Below are 19,605 nucleotides of genomic sequence, written 5' to 3' on the forward strand. Positions count from 1 at the left end.
CTTCCTGAGAGGAGGAGTGATAGGCTGCCTGAACTGGAGATTAAAAAAGGAATTTGATGGGAGCAGGGAAGAATCTTCTGATTATCTTTTCTCTTGGCACAGATGCCAATCTCCCACTGCGGTGTTTAAAGATCAGCTATACCAAGCAGAGGCAGAGATTTAATAGAAGTGGAGGTGATGATGAAATGAACTTTGTGTTCTTCATCCCTTCTCCTGGTACATGAATACACCTTCTCTGTCCTTTGATCTAATAATACTGACTTCATATCTGCTGATACATGCATTTGACACTTCAGCCTGTGGCCTGATTCTTGCCAGTTTTTCAGGTTTGCCTGTATTGCAGTGTGACAGTGCTGGCTTCTGGGACTACAAACAAGGAACAGTCACAAACAGCACATATATTAAAGTGCATCAGAGCTCTGATGTGTAGATACAGAGCAGCAGAGGTGAGCAAGACACTTGAGTGTTGCTCAAAAAGCCAGTTTGCAAGTTAATACAGAAATTTCCAGTGCAAAAAATGGACATCTGTTGAAGGTGATGTGCATTTCATCATTCTCCTTAAGAGAACATTTAAAAAAATTAAGTTAAAAGCTGTAAAGGAGAAAAGCCCTTGAGTTATAAAAAGGCATATGTTTCTATTTCTATAAGGAAATTGAGGTTTTAGATATACATAGATCAAAAATTATTTTTTGTTCAATGCTATTAGAATTACAATGCCATTTTGGCAAACAATATGGAAGAACTCATGTATGGTAAAATGAAATGTGTTCTGCATTTGTGGTTCATTTGCAAAATGTTTGTAAAACTGAGGACAGTGGAAATAATAGTAAGTATCTGGTAACCAAAAGTAATATTGACAAGAAATTAATAAACATGCTCAACAAAACTCTTCCTTTCTCCCAAAAGGTAAAACACAGCCACTGGCTCTTGAACTAAAGCTGTCTGTGTCTGCCTCTTATGGAAAACAGCTCTGCCAAAAGTCAGTTTTAGCATGGAATCTGCTAAATCTAACAGGTTGCTAATTATTTTCTGTACAAACAGTAAATATTTCTCTTTAAGTACAATGGAGAAACTCTCCCATTTCAGTCTGTTTTATTGGCATGCATCTAAAAGTTGATAGCTCTTATTCACCACCTTGTCTGATTTTGACGTCTTTCTACATCAAATTTTAATATGGTGACCCAGAAAATTGAGTTGAGAACAACTTTCCATGAGTCTGGAAGATGCAACAAAAACATCCTGAACAAATCATCTCACCCTTGTACTTCCCTGAGTGTACAACAACCAACTGTGAAGCAGCCTGTGGCAGCTGTTACTTTTACCTCTGAACATCCAGTGCTTAAGGACTGCATTCTTTTAACCTTACTGAGGTTTTACCTGGAGCTAAGGTCCATGGAAATGAAACTACTTGAACTCTGAAAACCAACAACCCCCCTGATTTGATATCCTGTGCACACTTGCATAGCTTCCTGTCAGATTGCAGCTTCATCTAAAATGGATTTAACAATCCTTTAATTTTGCCTTATGTATCAAAGTACTGCATGTACAAAGTCCTGTCAATTGGAAGACTCTGATTTCTTTCTACCACCTTCAAAGACAATAGGGAATTGAGTATTCTCAGCACTCCTCCTATTTCTATCAGTTTTAATCCCAGACTGGTAAACACAAAATAAAAATAGCGTTTTAATCCTTTATTGCCTCTTTTTTTAATATTGATTTTACTGAGCTATTGAAAAACAAAACTACTTCTGACAATGGCAAAACTTCAAAACTGCACGTGTAGAGGTCAAACTGAGAGATTACTGAAACATCTTTATTAACTTTCAAAGTATCAGAAGACAGCAGAATTTTTTATCATTTTCCTTTGGAGTATAATCGGAAGACAAGAAGCATGAATCCTGTTATGTGGAAGTTTTTAGTTTCAGGTTGTTCAGTGCTAAGGGTTTTCATCCTCAGATGTAAGATCCAAGTCAAGGGCTTGTCATTTTTTTGCTGTTGCTTTTGCTCTTACTGCTCTTCTTTAACCCATAATATACTTGCAGTAGTGTGATCATATATGTCAAAATAGCAGTTGGAGACTGTGGGCTGTAGCATATATCCTCATATGTATTTTTGTGGTACAGTTTGTCTGTTAGTCGTTCAGGAGTGTGCACAGCAGCTGCCCTGAGGATACAGGGTCCCTGTGCACAATGGGATCTGCAGGCACAGAACTCCAGTGTGCCTTTCTGCTTCAGAGAGCATCAGACTGTGGAGCAGCTAGCATATGGAGATGTGGATGCAGAACAGTGGTCAGCATTTTGGGACTAAATTGTATCTGTCAGCAGATTGGGATGTCATTTTTGTAAATAAGATAAGCTCTTCTGAGCACGATCAATATTTATGAATGGGAAGCAGATTTTCATTAAATTTCCATACTAATTAACCCGCTTCTCTTGTCACACATTATGTTTTTCACTCTCAGTTAGTAAGCTAATGCTTTGTTTTTAAGAGGAAAACCACCTAGTTTTAGTTTGCTAATTTCTGTGCATGCTAAGTCTGTGTGATTTGGATTCCCCACTCAGGCTGCCCTCCTTCCTCAGGCTGTCTGACTTCCTCAGGAGAGACACTTAAATCCAAAGTCCTCCCTGAACCCACTTGAGTAACCTCACTGCTCACTTTGATAATTTTGGCAAGACTGTAATTAACAATACTAATCTAACTGCAAAATTTAAAAAAAAAAAGTAAAAAAACCAACCTCGTTTAGTTAGAGATACTTTTTTTTTTTTTTTTTTTTTTTTTTTTTTTTTTTTTTTTTTTTTTTTTTTTTCTGCAGCTGTTTCAAAATCAAACATTTGATTTCAGAAACAGGAATGCAGTGCCGGTCAGCCCAAGAGCTGGATGTAAACCCAGCTTTCCCACTTCATGATTTTCCAGAGTCCTTCAGCAAACTGACCTGCTTGGCAGGAGGGTGGAGAGCTCTGGGGCAGCTACAAACCCTCTGTGCCAAGCACTGCTCTGGCTGGGTAGGTGATTGCAGAAAGCCTACAACAAGTAAAGGTAGTTTACCTAAAGATGGTAATGGCATGTGAGGGAGAGGCTTGTGTGGAATTACTCCTAAAATTAAAGGCAGCATGGGAATGATGCACGAATTCTTTACATGCAAAAAAATTGTATTATGCTCTCATAGAAGCAGTCTGGCAATAGTAATTGAGAAGGAAGGAGGCCTTTAAAGACAGGTAACTTGTTTTGGAGCTGGTAGATGGATGCTTAATGGAGAGCTAATGTGGTCAAAACAGTAAATTATGAAAATTAATTCGATAGAATTTGGTTAAATTCAGGCATGTACTTCTAAGTGTTTGTAAGACTTTGAACCTTGCTGTTTAGACCCTCAGAGTTCTAGCATTTGGCAGCAAGACCTGAGTTAATAATGCAAGGATTTTTGCACCTCTTTATAATTAATCAAATAAGGTCCAACTTTCCTATTACTGATTGAACTTCAAATGATAAATGGTGACATTTTCATTAATCCTCTTAATCACAGCCTTTATTGCGTAAGTGTGAAGCAAGAGAACAAAAGATAAACAACCCAAAGATTTATCAGATTTCTGTGTCTGAGGGGCATATTTCAGCAGCTGCAAATGTCAGGCACCTGGTGCAGTGTGCTGGAGTTAGGGAGCTGCAGAGGGAAGTATCCCCAGCAGGATACAGTGGTGAACATCTGTGGTGGTACTGTACAGAGAGCTGACACGAGTGCATTGGCACTGACATTGTGCCTTTTATTACTGCAGACACCAGATTTAGAAGTTCCTCAGAATATTAGAAATTGTGCTAATTGTGATTCCATTATATCCCCAGAAGTCTCATCATTTTGATACATTGATCTGTAATGAGCCAGTCAGCTGTAACAGAGTAATTCCAAAGGTGCCAAAAAAGGCACTCATCATCAAAATATTAACATCATTTTACTAAAGCTTGTGCTTCTCAAATACCAAACAAGTCTCTCTGTTCATTTGTTAGGGTTTGCTGGCTCGTTTTTATTCTTCTCCCTTGGAATATGAATGCTGTGATAATTGTTAAAGGAGGAGGTTTACTCTTCACAGTTTTAAACTGAAAGAGGGTAGGATTCGATTAAGTAGGAGGAAGCAATTGTCCCCTGTGAGGGTGGTGAGGCAGTGGCACAGGGTGCCCAGAGAAGCTGCCCCATCCCTGGAAATGTCCAAGGCCAGGCTGGAGGGGGCTTGGAGCAGCCTGGTCTGGTGGGAGGGGCCCCTGCCCGTGGCACTGGATGATCCCTTTCAACCCAAAGCACTCGAGGATTTTGACACTATTTTCCTGACAATTGGCAACAATTCAGTTTGCTCAATTTAACCACCTCTCTGGTTATTTTACCACTGGCAAATGGCATTTGAAGCTGTGTTTTTCTGCCACTGCCTGTGTGCTTTTTACAAGACTGTACTTCATAACATGAATTTCTAGATACATTGAATTAGCTGATAAACATTTTTGTTCTGAAATGCAGTTTGTACACAATACCTGGAGGAGCTATGTCATATCTTGCATTTGAGACAAGAAAGCAAAAAAGTAGGGCAAATTATTTTATAATACAGGCGTAACAGCATAAATAATTTTTTTTTTTAAAGAGTGGCTAAGGGGAAAAAAAAGTTAGGAAATTATCAGAAAACACTGTGGGAAGCCATGGACTAGAATTTCTGATTACAAGGAAGGCAAATGGTCATTGTTTATTAGGGTAGTTGGATATGTTTTTGTTTATGACAGCTTGGATGAGACAAAAGAAACATCCTGCTTGGTATTTCCCTTTGGTTTTATTCATCCTCTGCAGAAGTTTCTTAAAAGAATCTGAACATCAGACTTGAGCAATATGCAATAATGTCAGTGTAGTTGCTTCCAAGGAATTCACATGGCTCACATTTTAACATTGTATTAAATATCTGTTTAAGAACTGTTAGCCTAGTAGTCAAAATACTGAGTTCATGACAAATTTCTAAAACCTTTTGAAAATTACAGACTGGTCTTGCTAGGTGCAAGGAACCTCCTTGCTAGGCTCAGCAGGACAGAACTAAACTGTGCAGAGAGCTTTCTCTGTCTGAGCTGTCCTCAGTCACACTGTCACACTCCTTTACCCAGCTGAGGCACTGAGAGGACAGTAGCAGCCATATCCCAGAACTTTTGTGATGGGAACTTAGATCAGCAGATTCTGAGACTTTGCTTAATTAACCAGGGCTTGATTGTACATTTAAATTCTAGACTTCCTTGCACAGAGATTTGTTTCCTCTGAAATGTGACTCCTGCATATCTTTGGTTGCTGTTGGACAGGTGTCTGCTGTGCATGAGGATCATTTCTCCTCAGGGCATGGCTTTGCAGTGAGTACCAATCAATTCATTCGCCTCTTTTCAAGGCCTGTGTACTGTAAACAAGACAGAACCTCCTAGGAGTTTTTCTGTGAGCTCAGTGTGATCACATTCCTGCTGTTTGAATTCTGTGCACACGCTTTTGGGTGAGCCCACACTGATGCTTCAGACCGCACTGCGATCTGCAGTTTGCAATCTGGACAGCTTTCTGTGTGGGCTTTGGTTGCAAGGCTTATGGACAGCTTTAAATGTTTTCTTTGTGATCAGTTTCACATTTCCTAGTTCAGAGATCACAGCAAAAATTAGTCAAGGGTTTCTTATAAAATGTTTTATGGACCTTTAAGCTCCACTAACAGAAAGAGACTTCCACTGCCACAGAAACATTTTATGTTAGTACAACGTGTGTTCCATATGAACTACAGTAGCTATGAGCTTGTGTCCAGCTCCACTGGCAATTGGAATTGGCTGTCTGTACAGGGCTTTCATGGTACCATTTACAAAGAGGAGAATAAAACCTAATAAACCTGAAAAAATTACTGACTTATTTACGGGATAAAGGAAGGGTGAAAATGAATGAGAGGACTAATTACATCTTTACAAGGTCTTTGAAATGTAGGCTATAGTGAATGCATAAGAATGCACTGAAATGCTGTAATGCAATGCATAGGAATGTGCTGTGTGTGCCTGGGGACGGCGGGTGGTACAAACACACACAGAGCTGTGTGCAATGACACCCTGACACACACACAGCTGTGTGCAATGAGATCCTCTGAGCAGTGGGACCCTGGCACAGCTGTGTGCAATGACACCCTGACACACACAGAGCTGTGTGCAATGAGATCCTCTGAGCAGTGGGACCCTGGCACACACGGCTGTGTGCAATAAGGCCCATTTGCTGCCGCTCAGCCCCGTGCCTGTCCCGCGCACTTCAGGACGGTTCGGAGCGGGTGGTACCTGCCGCTGTGCGTGGCTTTGCCCGCACGTCCCTGCAGATGCGATGTCGCCGCCGCTGTTTCGGTGACTTGGTGGTGCGATGCTGCTCTCCCTGCTTTTGGAATTTCGCTGGTTTATCCATGGGAATTTCGCCTTTTTGGCTGCCGGCGTTGAGGGGATGCGGCGCGGGCAGGGCGGGCATCTAAAACCATCCGCAGCCGTGAGTTTTCTGCTTTATCGTATACTTCGAAATGTTTTTTCACTTTTGAAACTGGAGGGCTTTGGTGGCGTTGCCGCTTTAAAGGCTAACTTTGTGCAGCATAAATTGTAAAACAGCAATCTGTGAGGCACCAACACAAAGCAATGCGTTCAGAGGTGTTTTTCCCGAGTTAGAGAATATTCAGCGTTAGTTTCTGGAGGCGGAGTGGCGGCCCTTGGCGTGAGGGAGCGCGGCCCGGCAGCGCTGGGGCGCAGACAGCCCGCTGTGCCGCGGTGTTGGGGCTTAGGTTTTACACTGTCTGGGGATGGAGTGTCACAGTTATCCTCTGCTTATCGCTTTTCCAAGTCCTGTTGAGTGGCAGCAGGACAGCGATAAAGTGTTTTCCAAGTGTTGGAGGGAGCCGCTTGGGTTGGAGAGAGATTCCAGGGGTGCTGCAAGAGAGAATTGACTTGTGATGAGCTTTGGAAGGGGGGGTTGGTCTTCTTTCTGGAAAGCCACTGCTGTAAAAGGGTTCTTTAGGCGCACACGGTGTGTGCTTGTGGGAAGTGAGACGGCTTGGTGGTTCTACATAGCATAAACTGCTTTAGGCTCTGACTTGCTTTCTTCAGTAAATTTCTTCTTTTGAATGGGGATACCGACTTGTACTTACTCTGAGAAGGCTTTCAGGGTGCTGGGTTTCGGATATTGTGACTGGCAGAATATTGAAAGCTCAATGACCTTTATTTTTTTCCTTTTTGTGTGTGTAATATTTGACTAATGAGCAATAAGAAAACATATAAGGGTGTATTCATGCATATGTCTGAATCTTGCCTGTCCTTTATAGACCAAAAAGGCCTGAAATTTTGAGTGTTCTACTGACAGTTTATTGTAAGTTGTATGTATTCTCCTCTTTATTAATGAAGTGCAGGAAGTGGAGGGTTTAATGCAGTTTTGAGAACTGTTTGAGCCATCCTGATCCTTACTGAGTTGCACTGGTGATGCATCTTGCTCCTGGCAGACAGGGGCAGTTAATGAATGTGTTTATCAGCACTTGTGTGTGCCTTGTTCCTTCAGGGGCTGTGATTCCTGGCAGGGAGCTGTGATTACTCCTTCTCTTGGCTGTTTTAAGGAATTGGCTAAGTCTGTGTGTGTCTGGTGTCCTCTTGCACCATGGGTAACTGCTGCCTTTATTTGCCTTGTTTTGAGGCTGAGATAAGGAGAAGGTTATGTGATTACAGAATTAGAATAACCACTTTGTCCTTTTGAGAGCCATGCTTTCTTCTGGTTTAATATGCACATACTTCTGGAAAGCCCCCTGCAGCTCACACTGCAGTAAATGGTGCTGAGGGGGAGATTTCATCGAGTGGTTAGAGCTTTCACTTGCTGTTGTGCTAACCCTGTGGAAGGAGCTTTCTTCAAGGGTCAGAGGCCACTTCACAGTTAGTGCAGTGGATTACTGGTGCTGGTACAGATGGGACTCTTTTGGAGAAACCGTTAGTGAGACACAGGTCAGAACTACAGGCAGTTTCTGTTCTACTAGAGTTTTCAACTAGCTTGCCAGAACATGAATGTAATACAAATGCAGTATTTATTCTTGGTTGTAACCAGAGCTTAGAGTCTAGAGAGAGAATCCTTACCTGAACTCTTCAAATGTAACTGACCTAAAGCAGTGAGAGAGAGCTTAATGGGGCTTCTGCATCAGGCCTGACACCTTTATTGACAAGGAAATGGTTTCTGGAATTTTACTGGGCAGACTTCTCCTTCCCATGTGCGCTGTGTATGTTTCAAAGTGTTTGTATTATCCATTTTCATTTTGGTTGAGGCCCAATTCATCAAGGCAATCTCCTAGATTAACTTGTGTGAGCTAAGACTTGTCTGAGTGCATGGAACTTGAAATAAACCAGTTGCAGTTTTGCTGTTAGGAAAAATAACCCATAACAAAACTCAACAATCCAGTCCATGAGTATTTGTATAGGCTATATTAATTACTCACATAGAATATTGGGCATACTTGGTAGGAGACAGCTGAAGTTGCATAATGCCCTGAGGAGTTTGAGCCATCTCAGCCAGGTCATTGGTAACACCTGGAGGGGCAGTGATAAGCCTCAGGTGTAGCAGGTTGAGCTAATTTTATCAATCTGCAGTGTAGTACTGGGTAATTCAGCTCTGCAGAAAATGGAAGGAGGTGGAGACGGGCAAAATTAACAGAAGGTGCAAGAAACCAAAAGGTGAGTGGAGAAGCTTGCAGGTGTGTAGTCCCCTGCTGTAGTTAAATTAGTAGATTCAAGAGTCTGAAAGAGTGGAAGGTGAAAAGCTAAAAGAGGCAAGGAAAGCAGCATGTTTAAGTAGAGTTTGTACCTTTTTCTCCACAAAAATAAGAGCTAATAAGAGTGTAACTTTTCACCTGAGGTATAACTACTTGACTTGATCTGGAAAGAAGTTAAGTTTTATGGTAGAAAATGGATTGGAAAGCAAACAACTTTGTGATATTACTTTATTGCCCACTGGAGGTGAGTTTTTAGTCCACAGGAATGTGTTTTTTCACTATAACCAAATACTGTAGTCCATGTAAGTTTTATTAAGCCTATAAAAATGCACATAGTAATCATAAATGCATATAAAATGCAGCAATGACTGGAAGGCATACATACATCAGTGTAGCTTTTTCCTTGAAAAAATACAGAGCCATTATTTAATATTGACCTTTGTATTTTTTTCATGGCTCTTTTTTTATGTGAACAGTCATTTTCCTCAAAAGACTTCTTAAGGCTTCATGATTAAAGCTAGTGGTAGAAACTGAGAGAACATATAAAACGTGTAGAAGATATTTCTGTATACCACAAAATTAGAAGCAGAAAATTGTTTTTTCATTTGTGGTTTGAAGAGAGCAGGCTAACAGTTATAATCAGTTTACACAGAGTATATAATTTTATATTGAAAGCCATATTGGCTGCTGTAATGTTGGAACTCAAGTGTTATTCCTCAACTCAGTATTCAGTTGCTGTCCTACAAATGAAATATTGTCTGAACTGTGATTATTCAGGATTAACCTTTGCCTCAGTGGATTGCTGGGCTGTTTTTGTGTCCATTTGTGCAGTGTCTTCCTTTTAGGCCTTTTTAACTCCCTGCTAGTGCCAGGGACAATTCATGTACGTGCTGAAGTGGCACTGTATCTGGTTAGTGTTTGTGTAGAAGAAATACTTTTGTTTGGCTTTGTGGAAAACCAGTAAGTTTTTGTTCTGATTTTTACTATGTGTTTAAAAAAAAAAAAAGCGGTAAAATGATAGGATCAGTACTTTAAACTTCCTAAAAACTGTGTTTGAAATCTTGTGACACTCAAGCTCATTTTTTTTTGTGTGAAATTTGCAGTATGCCAGTTTTTATTTTAGTAACACTTTCCCAGTACAGTACTAAGAATTTCTGTAGGGTTATCAGTGGGAGGGGCTGGGCTGCCAAAGGTTTCTTCACACTAAAAGATCTCTTAAAAAAATCTCCAGAGAACAGACTTTGTGTGTACCCCGTAGTGTAGTGAAGGATATGGGTAACTTTAGGCTGGCAGAGCTTTGCAAGGAGGCATTTAATGTGAAGAACAGGAAATCTTCATCAAGAAGAGGAAGCAGAAGCTTTCATGGAGTTAATGACTCAGTTATCCTTAGTGATTTACAGTATAAGTGAGTTGGGACTTTGGGTAAAGTAATGAAAAGAAACTGAGCTTCTGTTGGTGGAGCAAAAGGGATCACATCTAGAGAACATGCTGCTTCATTTTGTACAATTTATAGAAGAAGAATTTAGCTAGTTAGCAGACAATCTGTTCCTGAGCAAATACTTATTTTTGGGAGTTAATGGAGTGAATTTGACTGAAAAAATCCTTGGGGGTACATTTAATTCTTGCTGTGCAGTGTGGACAATAGATCAGCAAAGCTGTTCTCAACTGCAAATGGAACAGGTGGTGAGGCAGTGCAGTGATTGTTTGCTCCTCTACTGCTTGAAAATCTCACTTTTACAATTGACTTTGCATTTTGTTTTCACCCTGGAGTTAAACTTTGAAGCACTGTATTGCATCCTGAAGTCATGGCTGGAATGTCTCTTTGAAGGATTTCTCTTCCTTTCCAGCAGAATCAACATCAGACGCCTCAAAGGGAAGAGGCAGTGTCACTTAGCATGGGATCTTCTCCTTTCCCGAGGCTCCTGAGGGCTTGGGAACAAATCCATTTTGTCTACAGAGAGAGTGGTGGGTTATCTCTGGTGCCTCAGGGAGTTGGGTGAGGATTACCACACCTTTCTGGAAATCCACTGGAAGCAATTAGTGGCTCTCCAAGGTGTTTTGCCTGAATGTGTTTTCTGTTTGCATTAATACCAATGGAAAGCATTGGGAAGTCTGAGGTTGAATGAAGCTTGAGGACAGTCCCCTCTGCTTGGGGAGAGGGCATTAAGGGATCCAGAGTGTGAATATACTTGTGTGAGCACAGGCAAGGGAAGAAGCCTTCCACCCCAAGGAAGTTGGGACAACTGAGCCAACTTGTTCATGTATGATGTCTCTCGTGGCCTCTCAGTGCATCTTTCTTTGCCTTTCAGTTGTTTGGTGAAAAACAAACTGAAAAAAATCTGGACACACATTTCCAGTTGTGCTCTCTCCTAGATATACAAGTCCCATGTAATGTATAAATCAAGGAGAGGAATAGGATTTGTTGGATTATACTTTTTACAAATCTTACTCTTTAGCAGTGTCTAGTCTGAAAAGTTGTTGGGTCACTGTATGCTGAAGAAAGGAAGCCTTTCCTCAATACAGAAAGGTAGACCCTCACCCAACAGTAAAAACATCAGTTAAAGTGCTTGTAATAAGCTTGTTTAATAACTGCAGGAGTGAAAGAAATGTGCATTGACATATCGTGTGTACAGGGAGTGGGCATCAAAAAACATGCTCTTCAGTGCCTTCACAATCTGAAAATCCATCAGGCTAATGAAATATTTTATCTACTGCCAGTGCTGCACTTATATGCTCAGTTCAAAGTCTTCCTTTCCCATGGCACCTTAATTAGTGTATTAATTGATGTTGCTAAACCTCATCAAGGATGGTTTGTTCTCTCTTTGTTATCTTTTCAAAGAAAAGCTGTGTAACTGCTTTCTTAGTGTCTTAAAAATGTTTGGAGAAAATGATCATGATTTTTTTCAGTAGAGTTCTGATTTCAATCAGACCAGAGCTTTTTCTTTGTCCTGACAAACTTTGCTCTTCAGAAGGACAATTATTTTCTGACTGAGAGAAATCTTGGGTTTTCATTTTGTAGTTTTGTTTTTGAAGTTGCAGTGTGCTTGGGTTTGAAGTCCCTCTAAGGGAAGCTAGTTTCTCACAAAGGATACAGAAGAAATGTAATGTATTTGTGTAGTTTATAGTGCTTAGGGAAGAGACCATGGTGTAATGAAGGTTTCTCAGATTGTGTATTGTACTGATGACAGTAAGGTCTTATCTGGACTAGGGCTTGATTATTTCTCTTTTCTTAGGGACTATAGACATTTACTGTTGCTGAAACAGCTTGTCGTCCTTATTAGCAACATTATAGCCTCAAAAGAGACTTCAGGTTCACCCATGCTCTTCCCCCTGCCTGGAGAACTTGTACACAGGTGTTTGCCTCTTTCCATGTGGTTTACTTGAATTATTGTGTTCTGGATTTGTGTTAAGGAGCTCTTTTCAGGAGCTGGTGAGGGAAGTACCTACACTGAGTGTACTGATGGCTGAGACCATGCTAATGACTTCCAAGGATCTGGATTGTCTTTGGGTGGAATAGCTGAGCCTCATCCCCTCCTGCTGAGACTGACTGAGCCCTGTTACTTATGCATAAGGTGCATGTGGGCAAGTGCTCCTTCAGTGCTGGGAGAAGAAAATTCTGCCCATTTTCTCCTGGAAGCAGGAGTCTTATTAATATTGATCCAAATGGAGGGCAAAGGTCTAAATTTGCTGCTGGCATAGCACTGCAGTATGAACTCCAAAAGCACATCAAAATGTACCATGTATTTATTGCAAAACAGCCAATACTACTTTGTTAACCTTAAAATTAAGACACCTAATGTAAATAGTACAAACCTCTGTTTGCTGTTGTGAAATGGCCTGATGTAAATTCTTAGTGCTTAATGCCCTTGGTTTGCTTGTACTTTGAGAATACTATTCTGAATTGGGCCACCACCAGGGAATGCTTAGAGCTGAAGAATCAGGAGGGGGAGCATAGGATGAGAAAATTGTTCTTCTTTATATATAAACCCCCCCCCCCCCTTATTGCTATTGACTTCAAATAAAAAGGAATACTTGGGGGTTCAGAGCTCCTCCCCAGCCTGAGTGTGCTTTGTCAAAGAGCCATGCCTTTACCCTTCCAGTCTCCCTCACGGTCTGGTAACACACACAGAATTTGTCCCCATCTGCTGATCTGTTATATTGAGCTATTGGCACCAGTTGGTTTTGAGTTTATTCTCATGTTTTGAATGGGGGGTTGGAGTACATGATCTCTGGAAACCTCTTTCATCCCATTTTAACATTCTGTGACAGAATTTCCATGCAAGCACTGAAGTGCTGGAGCCAGTGTAACTAGGAAATAGAATAAAAAATTGCTGTAAACTGTCCGTGTCTGCCTTGCTCCTCAAGAGAAGAGCAAAACTGCTTAGAGGAGTACCTCACTGATAAACAGGAGCTCTGAATTGCCTGTGTTTTTAATTTCTTGGACTCCATTACAGTCAAGTTTTTCTGGAAACTGCCAAATTAATTTGAAAAACCTAAGGAACCTTATGGTTAAGGGAAAAAAAGCTGCTGAGAGTTTTGTCCTAGAACTGCCTTTTTATTTTACCTTTGAAGTGTTACTGCTTTAGGCATAGAAGAGTTGTTAAAACCAATGATGTTTGGATACACAAGCACCTCAGTGACTGGGGCAAAGGAATTGAGATACTGAAGCCAATGTAAATTAATTGTTGGGATCAGGAGGGAAAAACTCCTGAACTTCAATCCAAAGAAAAAACAACTGATTTCTTTTTCCTAACATGGGAGGGAATAGCATCGTTTGGGTTGTATTGTGGTGTTAGAAAGTCATTTGTGGGTAGTTTAAGCTGAAGAAGGTAAAGGAAGGAAAGCATAGAAGCAGGCCAGTTCTTTCAGATATTGCATTAAAAACCAACCCATGACAGTTTACTTTAAATAAAAGAGAGTATGGTGTCAGTGGATTGATGAAAACTGGATTTCTTGAGTCTTAACCATTATTTTTTATGTGGAAAAGTTAATATATCACATGGGTGGAGCCAGTGAATTGTATTGTAATACCAGGGAAGGTTGTATATGAAGTATTTTTATGGAGGTGTCTAAATCTCACCCCCTTCAGAAAGTGTTTCTTAATCCCTTCTGAATTTTCAATAGGAAAAGTAATTAATTTGTTTATGCACTAATGCCTTGTAATTACTTACTACAGTTCTTATAATGAAGTAAGAATAATAAAAGCCTTTGGTAGTAGATCAGCATTGAACTAGTGGTGGCCTGAAATCTGGATAAAAGAAGATTTGCTTTTATTTCACAGTGCCTGAACTGTAGAAGCTGCTGTATGAGTTTTGGGTAACTCCAGAATAATTGTGGCTGCCTGTGTTCATGTTTGCAGCACTGCAAGGTCTGGTTCTCAGGCAGTTTTTGGTCTGTATTAACATTGGAGTGGCTGTAGGCAGTGCAGCTGCTTTGGGGGAGGCTGTGATGGGTAACAAGTGTGGACTTGGTATTACTGCAGTAGGATGGAAAGATCTACTGGATGCTGCTGTCCCAGCCTCTCTTGTACCTTTGACAAGCCTGTCTCTTTCAGCCTGTTGATATTCACTTGCAGTGAGGTGCTTTTTCCTTCATCCATTTAAACCTGAGCATTGTGGAAGAGATTCTTACTTTAAAGAAGCTGTATCTCTGTGGTGTATAGTACAATAGAAGATAGACTTGCTCTTTCACAGAGTTCAAGTTTCCATATACCTTGTCACTGTTGGTTGCACTGTATGTGCTGTATGATATGATTATTTCAGTTGAAAACTATACTACTGATTAAAGGAATGATCTGTGGATAGGTAGAAATTACCTTGTGTTTAATTACAACAAATCAAGATAAATGTTATTTGGACTTTAAGGTTTTAAAAGGAAGTTTAAAAGAACCGTGTAAAAACTGGTTATGATTTGAAAGGCTCTGAAAAATTAAGGGGTAAGATCACAAGCAATCTGCTGAAACCTTAGGTTCTTACTTTGAAATTTCCTCCTATTTTCTAAATACCATCTGCAGCTGTTACCTGCTGAGTCTAAATTGGGGTGAGGTCATAAGATTTCTCATCAATGTCACCTCTTTCCACAGCTCTTTTCTCCTCCTGCAGTGTTTCCTTGTTCAAAAATATTCTTTGACAAAATATTTCTCCTCCAAAATGAAGCCTTTCTAGTAGAGGTGTTTTTTGGCAAGTTTGAAGTCTGAGCAGGAATACTTGCTTACGTGGCTGTTTGCTTATTGAAGTTTGTTTATTTCATTCGAGGTTGCCAATCTTGCTTGTTCGATGTCAACAAATGAAGATGGAACGAAGATTGTCCAAATGGCAGCTAATCACATCGAGACTTTGTGCCCACAGGTAGGATTGTTCAATTCATGGCACTGCTGTGAGCTCACCAGACACTGTGGGACTCACACAGTGCAGATGTTGTTGTGTTCCTTTGGTCCAAGTTCTCATTCCATTTACACAGCTCAGTGCAGCAAATGGAGACCAAGTGATAAAGGCAAGTGCTTGGGTCTTCTGTTTATATTCTGTGGTTAGCACAGGAATGGTTAATAGTCTCTATTGGTTGGGAGTTATTCAAAACTGCAATTGCAGAAATCTGCCGCTCTGTTTCTGAAATCACACCTGATTGAATAGCATTGTAATGTGAAAAATTTGGAATAATCCACTCTTAAAAAGCAGTACTTATTTTGGCCTTTAACTTGGAAGACACCACTTGATTTGATTTTTGTGTAAATAAACAGTCAAGTATGAATTCTTCTGATTATCACCAATTTAAAAGCTTGAACTTTCATCTTGAGGAAATGAGTGGGAAAAAAGCACAGCTACAAACTTTTTGTAAGATATTAAGTACAAGCAATGTGTTTACTTTGTAATGTCCAGAGTTAGAGAGATACAAAAACTTCTGCAGTTAGATCTTTTAGAGGGAAGATTCTACTGATTCCTGTGAATTTGATCTGTTGCAGCCTGGAGGCTGCATAATTTCAAGATCATTAGTTCTTTGAAGAACATTGTAGTTTACACAGTGGCATAAGTATTCTCACCCTTTTGTGGTAATGTAGTTGAAATAAAAGATGAAGAGCAAATATTAATATGTTGAGTAGTAAGCTTGAAGTCCATTTTATGCCTGTTGAATAAATGCAAGTCTTGGATAGAATTTTCTGTCAAGGAAGTGTGATGTTCTGAAAATGTCACAAATCAATGTTTCCTCTTGAATAATTCAGTTTCAATGTTTTTTAAAACTTGAAGAGTTCTGTATTTCACATCACACTCCTATGTGACTTAATGTGTTACTCGATTTGTAAGAAGGCTTTTTCCAGTTTCTTTGTTTCTCCAGGGGTCAGGTGCACTGTTATAATGGATTATTATGCATCCTGATGCAGCTTTTTAATTGAAATTGAAACCTCCATATCCGATACCAGAAAGTCCTAAAATCTAATTTTGACTAAAATATTGATTTTTTTTTCTTCACAGGATTTAAGTTTCTAGGCTTTTAATTTCCTATAGTAAAATGAAAATTTCTTGGGTTTATTTCTTTCCTTTTGGTTTAAGGGGTGAATTAGTTGATGGTTATAGATCTGACTAAAAAGAGAATGTGGAATGCCTGTGATAAGATTGTTACTACTAATGGTGTGTTCATTGTGCAGGATTTGCTGCTATCTTAGATAAGGACTATGCCCCATGAAAGCAATTTGCATCTTACCTAAATATGAAATAGCAGATTCAGGCTCCTGCATTTTTTCAGTGCATCAAATTATACCATATCATCTTAAAACATTCCATAGGGAATATAATTATCTCTTAAGTTCCCTGTGGGGCATATCAGAGTTCAGAGTGGGGAAATTCACATGCAGAGCTCCCCAGTGCTCCTGAATCTTCAGAGTGAAAAGAAAGGTATTTTATGTGCTTTGCAAAATATTTCTTGAAGGGAAGCAGGGTATGGATTGAAGTCTGAGAGTAAAAATAAAATAGAGCCTCCCCACCCCAAATGCCCCAAAGACTACCAGCCAAAAAATCCCCTAGCACTTAGAGAAGGCACCTTGGAGTCTTGGGAGTTTTGCAGATTTGACAGCAGAACTTCCTATGGAGCACGGAGGAAAGGGCAGCTACAGAATTAGCAAACACTGGAGGGAAAGCCTTTTGCCTTTAGTTACATTAGTCATACTCTGCTGTGGGTAAAATGTAGAGGGTTGATTCTGAACCCTCTTTTTTTTTTGTTTTCCCAAGTGAAATTATCAAGTATTTTGACTGTTCAACAAATGGAATAAGCTGGGCATTTATATTAGAACCAATGCAAAACACATAACGATCCTGAAATGTTATGAATGTTTAATGAGATATTAATTTAGTGTTTAATCAGTAATAATAGGAAAAAAATGAAGAGCTGGTTGCGTAGGATTTGATGAAGAATTATTTCTGTTTGTGTAACTCACTTTTGTTTGGGAGAGCTGGGTGTTGCTAGGTAAGATCTCCAGTGTCACGTGTATTGGGAATCCATGTGACTGTCCTGGTGTGCCAGCAAAATCTTGACTTCAGATGAGTGCATGGGAAAGAGAAGGGAAGGAACCAATAGAAGCAATCAAGGTGTTGTTTTTAAAAGCTAGGCTATAAATCTGTAGAGCTGTTTTGCTAATACCCATTTTGGGTTTGTTACCCTTGTGCTTCAGTTCAGTGGTGTGTTTGGGGAAGACTCTGTTTGCCCTAACAGTCCTCTGGAATACCTGGTAAATGGTAAACCTGTCAACAATGCTGCTTTTGAGACAAATGACCTTGAGCCTAAAGCTGGAACAGTTGTGTCAAAGTGGACATCAGAGGTGGGAGATGGTAAGGCAGCAACTAAGATGATCTTCAGTGTGCCAGAGGGCTCTGCCTTAGAGCCTTTTTATTAGCATAAAGATCCCTGGAGAGTTGTAAGGAGCAGGGAATATTTCAGAACTGTATCTGAAATAGTGAATTTTAGGCTTGCTCCCTTGGAAAGGGAGCTCTCACTAGAGCTTGCTGCTAGTTACCAGAGCAGTACAGGGGAATTACTGGAACATCATGACAGGAAGGAAAATGCAAGAAAAACATACAAATGGTCATGGTTTAGCTTCATCTTCAGATGATAAAAGAAAAGTTTAAAAGTAATTTGATCCCATAGAATATTTTACCACATTTTAAAGCTGAGATGTAAGCACTAATAGAAGCAGAACCTTGGATCTTAGTATTTTTGGTGAGCTCTGTTTTTCTCTGAAGTATTGAGAGATAGATAGAAACCATCTGGTTATAAACTGAGGTGAGAAGTAATTTTATGTAACTAATGAAAAGTGTGTAACACTTGGCACAGTTGAGAAAGATTCAGCTGTAATTTTGAATGCTATCTTTTCTTGCTGCTTAGAACTTAATATGCTGTTAGTAGCTTTTAATACTGCCTGGTATATGATAAACCAGTAAATGTAGAGGGTGATTTTTTTGGCTATGGTGGTTTTGTAAGTAAATCACTGTTGTAGTTCAGGTAACATTGAGAGAGGTATTGGGGTAAGCAAGATGCTGAGCTGTTTAGCAGGAATATATTTATACATGTCATGTTTACAGGCCATTGAAATACTGATCTGACAGCTGTCTTGAGCATTTTGTTTGGCTTATCCAGCATAATTCATCTGTTTCTTCAGTGCCAATGTGACAGTGTGGAGCTGACTGTTGTATTTTGGTATTATAGAGCTGTTTCTCTATTGACACATGTGTACCTATGTGTGGTACATGCATGAGAAGGGCAGAAACTGGCCCCTGCAGCCTTCCTTTCTCTGAATTTTAATAATTTCAGCACTGTTGTAGTGATGCTTTCTTTCCTATCTTGCTAGCAGACAGTATTAAGCCTGTCACATCTTTTAGGACCATGTGAAATGGTCTGTGTTTCTCAGTAAATTCAGAAACGCCACAGAACCAAGAGCTGAGGGATTGAGAGTTTTTTTGGAGAGTGTGTGTCTGCAGAAGGGATCCAAGCAAAGCATGTGTTCCAGTCCAGCAGCCACTTGATTCTCTGCTCTTCCAGGTACAGTGGTGATCTCCAGTTTGGTGCAAAGTGTCATGGAAGCCTTCAGCAGCCCAGCAGGGACAGCACCTTGCCCCCCCCACAAAAATGCAACTTGAGCAGCTCTGCTTCCCTAGCAGGGCTTGTGTGCTTTCTGCATGCTTTCTTAGGAATTGATCCTCACTTTGGAATGCTTTATAAGTTTTGATCAAGCTTTCTTGTGTATTTATGTCCTGCGTTTTTTCTTAAAATTAAACATTGTACTTGTCTTTGTTATGAAAATGGATGGAAGAATTTATCTCTTCCTTTGAGCTATGTGTGGATTTACACTTAAATTGTCTAGCCCTTTTTTGTTGATAGAGGCAAATGGATATTATTTCCTTCTGTGTAATTTTCTAGGAAGTAGGTAATAGCAAAGATGAAAATTCTTGTTCACAAAAATGACTTGATAGCTAATCAGTGGGCAGTATCTTTTGATGTGTAGATCTTTCAGGTATTGGAGTTAAAGTATGCATTTCATGATGCTGTGGATTTTTGAAGTTAGCAATTCACATTTTCTGTATATTTATCTTTTATGAGAAAAGCAATCATCCATTTTGTTACTTGCTCTGGCATGTTAAATAGTGGGGGACACTGAAGAATATATTTTTCTTAGCCTCATAAAGGCTCTTCACCAATATCACTTTAATAACTTCGTGCTTGAACCATCTGTGTGGCATCTCCTTTTATGTGTTAATACAATTTCCTTCAAACACAGGACAGAAGTAATGGGGGAGAACATGGTAAATCAGTGAGTTCTCTACCATCTGCTTTAAAAGACAGAAAACAGATGTTAGTATCCAAAAGTATTGGACTT

General features: G+C 39.9%; 1 protein-coding gene across 5 annotated transcripts in view; it reads left to right on the top strand.

Annotated features, from left to right (window-relative positions):
• Window positions 1-19,605, top strand: part of CTNNA3 (catenin alpha 3) — a 374,030-nt gene that overhangs the window by 229,671 nt on the left and 124,754 nt on the right. For all 5 annotated transcript variants that reach the window (XR_013775088.1, XM_079312299.1, XM_079312296.1 and 2 more), the window contains one exon: window positions 15,002-15,094. Coding sequence is in view for 4 of the 5 variants with exons in the window: in XM_079312299.1 (XP_079168425.1) it covers window positions 15,002-15,094 (93 nt within the window). In the remaining variant the exon portion in view is untranslated. The remainder of the gene's footprint in view (window positions 1-15,001; window positions 15,095-19,605) is intronic.

This window comes from Erithacus rubecula (assembly GCF_903797595.1).
Source record: "Erithacus rubecula genome assembly, chromosome: 9".
In the NCBI taxonomy this organism is placed as follows: domain Eukaryota; kingdom Metazoa; phylum Chordata; class Aves; order Passeriformes; family Muscicapidae; genus Erithacus; species Erithacus rubecula.